General features: G+C 41.8%; 1 protein-coding gene across 1 annotated transcript; it reads right to left on the bottom strand.

Annotated features, from left to right (window-relative positions):
• Positions 1 to 515: 515 nt before the first annotated feature.
• Positions 516 to 4,402, bottom strand: LOC142453323 (CCN family member 2-like). The gene is made up of 4 exons (XM_075554533.1): positions 3,816 to 4,402; positions 3,360 to 3,611; positions 2,993 to 3,204; positions 516 to 2,639 (listed from the first exon to the last, which is right to left on the bottom strand). Exons 1-4 carry the CDS (start codon positions 4,195 to 4,197, stop codon positions 2,613 to 2,615), a joined length of 873 nt encoding a protein of 290 aa, XP_075410648.1. The 5' UTR covers positions 4,198 to 4,402; the 3' UTR covers positions 516 to 2,612.
• Positions 4,403 to 4,932: the final 530 nt, after the last annotated feature.

Genomic DNA, 4,932 nt, shown 5'->3' with positions numbered 1-4,932 from the left:
TTGACAGTGTTGCTGTATATTTGGATGGTTGTATCCCAGAATTCTGATCTTCTGACCATAAATAATGCGCATGCTTGTGTACAGGAACATTTCCTTTGCTTTGTGGCTTGTGAGAGTGTTTGGAAAATTTGTCTTTATTTTCACGTGTATGTTTGTTTCCCGGATGGCACTAGTACTACAACATTTCTAATTATGTTGTGACAGCTTAATTGTGAATTTGTGACAGCTTAATCTATGACTTTTTTGTCTCTTCACTAGACTACTCAGCTACTCTGTTCTGGAAACAAATAAGAATACTAGTTGCCATTGGGTATTTCTTTTGAATGACAGTTTAGCTTACTTTTCAGGAGAGGTCTGGATAGATCCAATATCATTTGATATAATTTTCATTTTATCCCCCAAACAACACCTGGTAAGATAGGTTAATCTTAATTTTTGATTAAAAAAGATGTTGGAAAATGTATACGATGATTTTAATATCAGGTAATGTTTTATTAACTGGAATGAAACAAAGATTTTCTTATCTCTTTTTTATTGAGGTCATCATTCAATTGTGATTGGCCATCTTGGCAACTGAAAAAAGGAATTTTGCAAAATGCGACTTGTTTTATGGTGACATTTCAATGCCTATTTCCTTTTCCATTTTACTACAGAACAGTTAGGTTGCAGAGCATACAAACTCAACACGAGATATGGACTAGCTCTATACAATGAATAGTTCGACATAAAATGCCTACAGTCTCAAGAAAGGTATTAATTTCAAACAAGACAAAAACATTCTCCAAACGCACTAGCATTGAATTGATTCTGATTTATGACTACTGTATAAGACAGGGCAGAATGACCCTTGTGGGTTTTCAATGCTGTGAATTTTTTATGTAAAAGAAAGCTTCATGTCTCTTCCCATGAACTGATGGGTTTGAACAGGCAACTTTGCCATTAGCAGCCCAATGCATAAACCATTCTACCACTAGGGCTCTGTAACAGGGGCATGAGAGATCAAATAAGGGTAAGGGGAGGTTGAAATAATAAGAATATTGAGTTTAAAATCTGTATACTGTTTTTAAATATAAACACCGCAATTGTTCAATATGAATGTTTGCAAACACTTCACTATTGATGTTAAGTATGCTTATGCAAAAATTTCTTGAAAATGAATTAGCAGGTCATTAGTACATACCTGATAAAAGAAACTTTTAAAGAAAATTACTGGTAAATTCTTTAACCAAATAAATAAGTCCTTTCAATTTAAACTCAAGAAGATTCAGAAATTTTTTGACAAGTAAATGAATAATAGGTTCTTTATAGGAATAATATGTACTTTATTTTCAACAAGAAAGGTACTAACATATAACTTCTTCTGCTCTCAACCAGTAAACACTCCAGAAGGCAGTCATAGTCAAAGCAGGAGCAAAATGCTCCTACTTTGGAAAAATTGATCGTCCATAAAACCATTCTTCTTTTTGAAAAAAACACAAAACATCTTGATCAATAAAAGTGAGGTTAGCACATTTCCAATCACATGTCAGATATCTGTGAACACTGCTGTCTCAACTTTACCAAACAACCTATCTTGATGGACTGTCACTCTAGCTGACCCAAGTTTCCATAGGAGTATCCATTTCATACTTAAATTCTCAAGACAGCTTTATGTCCTTCCTATGGTGGTCAGAAATAGAGGCTAAACATTTGAAATTCTGAGGCATGCACACCAAAATCATACAACTTGAAATTAATTTAGATAGCTGTGTGAATTAATACATATATAATAACTACAATACACATTGTAAAAAAATCTGGCTTATAACAGGCAAACTAACTTGTCACATGCTGTCCAGTCTAATAGAGAGGGTTTTATTTCTGAACACTGCCTTCAGAACAACGTGACTCAGCCACTGATGGCCCAGAGCACACATCCCTACAACGGCTGGAGTTGCAGGTCAGTCATCAAGCTCGCTCAAGCCTTCCTTCTCCATTACATTTCCAACATAGCGATCTGCTTACCACTTCAGGATGACATTGTTCCCCATGCAACTCATTTCTCCTGGTGCCTCCAACTGGTCCCTAAACCCCACCCAACAAAAAAAGTGTTGTTGTGAGCTAATGAGGTGCCACTGCCAAGTTTTATTTTCTTCAAACTGTTGTCTGGAGTGGATAGATTGTTTGTGTGAATGCCACAGAGCACAATGTTTTGATTCAGGCAGAAATTCTTTTTCCCAAGGAGAAAAACAGATTTAATCACTTGAGCTTGCGGAAATTTTGTTTGTTCTCAAAAAACACAAAACAAAACAGAGATCAGTTCAAGTTAGAGTCCTTTGAGATATTATCTCATACTCCCTTTCTTTAAATCATATCTCCACGCATCTTCCTATAATACAGCGACTTGAACATGTTAGTACCTCAATGGCAGTTGTTATGGCAGGTGCATTCCTTGATGAACATCATGTTCTGCTTAATGGTCTTACCATTAGGACACATGAGCTCCACCGGTGAAGTAGTTGTTTCGCTGGGTGTGCAACACCGGCCATCAGGGCAGACTCCACACATCTTGACATCGTAGGTTTTCAAACTGGTGCATTGAAATATGTAAAAATTGACAGGATGGGCCATACTTATGCTGGGGGGGCACCATTGTCCCTCTTCAAGAAAGACAGGGAGAAGAAAACAATAACTTTAAATAATCAGTAGCCCGTTTGCACTCTGTGTTTCTAGACAGTCTTCATTCTGTTCAACTTTTACTTTCATTTCAGGGGACGAAGTTTGTTCTCATGTGCATTTCTTTTTTTTAAATAGACCAATCCTGTCTTGGGGCTTATGTGTACTAAAACTGGTTCCTATTACACAATACCCCATTCACTTAAAATAGCTCAATGGTTAGATATTATGGGGAGATAATGGGCCTCTAATAATAAAGCTGATAAAGGACATAAATTGGGTCATATTTACTCTCAGTTCAGGAACATTAGCGTATAGAAGCAAAACATTAAATTACCGAAATTTCCTTTTCCAGGAAATCATTGCAAGGCCTGATGATGCAGAGGCTGGTCTGCCTTTCCACTGAGCAGTTGGCTTTGTCATAGACAACCCGGGTAGTGACGCCCAGGCCACAAGTGGTGGTACAAGGGCTCCAGTCAGTGGTCTCACCGTCGCACTTGGGTTGCATCGTTGTTGGGTCTGGACGAACTGTGCCTTCAAGTGGGGAAGCTATGGAGGCAAAGCACACAAAATCCAGCTACAGAGCGAACATCACATTCCCCTTTTCATGGCAAAGTTAGGACTTAGTTCATGGGTTCGTTATTTCTAACAGGAGTACATGACCCAGGGGAAACACAACAGTGACTTAGAGTGCAACAACTCACTTGTAAGGTTAGTGCCAACTGTTGTGAGCTCCTTGGGCTCTTCACAGACCCACTCCTCGCAGCATTTCCCTGGAGGCTTGACCTTCCGTGGGAATGGGCAGTCAGAGCTGGGCGGGCCAAGGTCTAGAGGGCAAAGGAGCTGGAAGACCACTAACCGATGGGTGCACGTGCCCTTTATTCCACATCCCCACATGAAGGTCTCTCCGTGCTTGTACACCTTATCTTTGAAGTAGCAGGGGGCACCTGCTCTACCTGGAGGAGAGGAAGGGGAAACAAGAGTTATGTGAGTCTGCTCTGTGAGCTAGAACTATAAGCTCGTCAGAAAGTGCACTAAGCACATAGTGTCATTTGAAATTTGATTTCAGATTTGGAGTTTCGGGGAGTGGGGTTTGGGGAAAGTGAGGGAAGAGGTGGCTGTACACCAAGTAGCACAGTGGTTGGGGCTGCGGGTCCTACTTTTGCACACTCCAGTCGTGCGGTTCGGTGGGGTCCCAAGGTCACAGTAGAGGAGCTTCTTGTGGTCGCAGCGGTCGGGCCACTCGCAGGACTCGCCCAGTTGCTTGGCACACATGGGGCAGCAGTAGCAGGCGTCCTTCACCACGCTCACTCCTGGACGGCAGTCGGGTTTTGCCTCGGAGTTACATTTGCATAGCTCACTACAATTCTGACCCGTGACTGTCTGCGCAGGGAGATAGTGTGGGCGGAGAATCAAATTTTCCTCTTTCTCAGCTTGGAGTACCCCAGCATCTGTGGCCAAGACAGTGGAGGTCTTGCGTGCACAGATGCAGAGGGCAAGTAGGAACACCAAGAGAAGAGAGCCCATGCCCGGGGAAGACATGGGTGGCGCAGCAGGCACGGACAGCTGCAACAGGGCAGATGCTGGAGGTCAGGAGGGTTGGCGGTCTGTTGTGGGCTTTCCCTGGAGCTGGGTGCCTGGATGTGCTGGACTGTCTGCAGTGTTGGATGCTGTTGGCCGGTCTGGTGTTAGGTTGCAGTCCGTCTCTATCTTGTGGTTGCAGTGGCTGACTCCTCTCCTTGTGAAGACTTGCAGACTTGTGTGAGGTAGGGGCTGGTGGACTGGGTTTTTATATGTTTAGGGCTTCCCCAGCTTGGCCATAAATGGAGTGGAGTTGCAAACAAAAAGAGACATTCCTCACATTCCTCCCCACCTTCCTGCCTCATCAAGTCAAACTGGATGCATCCCGCCCCTTTGGGACTATATTCCTCATGCCTGCTAGTGGCACTGCACTCCATCTTGATAGAAAAACAAATAAGCTAATATTTCCATCACCAAAGAGGATTATTTCCCTCACCTGTTTCTGTTCACACGACTCCTGATTTATATCATTCAAGCAGAAGCTGACAATTAATGTAGTTGTTGTATACGACCCAACCTTGCGTCACCTGATTGTCATTATAGACAACTCATTTTAAAACTGATTTAACCATACACGAATCAAATGTTTTACAATTTATTGTAGTAAAGATAGTCCAGGTCTTCCTACAATTGAACTATTGAGTTTTATGATATGTAGATTTTGGGCAATTAAACAGTAAATATATGGCAGTGAGT

The sequence above is a fragment of the Tenrec ecaudatus genome, chromosome 7 (assembly GCF_050624435.1).
Source record: "Tenrec ecaudatus isolate mTenEca1 chromosome 7, mTenEca1.hap1, whole genome shotgun sequence".
NCBI lineage: Eukaryota > Metazoa > Chordata > Mammalia > Afrosoricida > Tenrecidae > Tenrec > Tenrec ecaudatus.
This window is presented reverse-complemented; position numbering and strand designations above follow the sequence as displayed.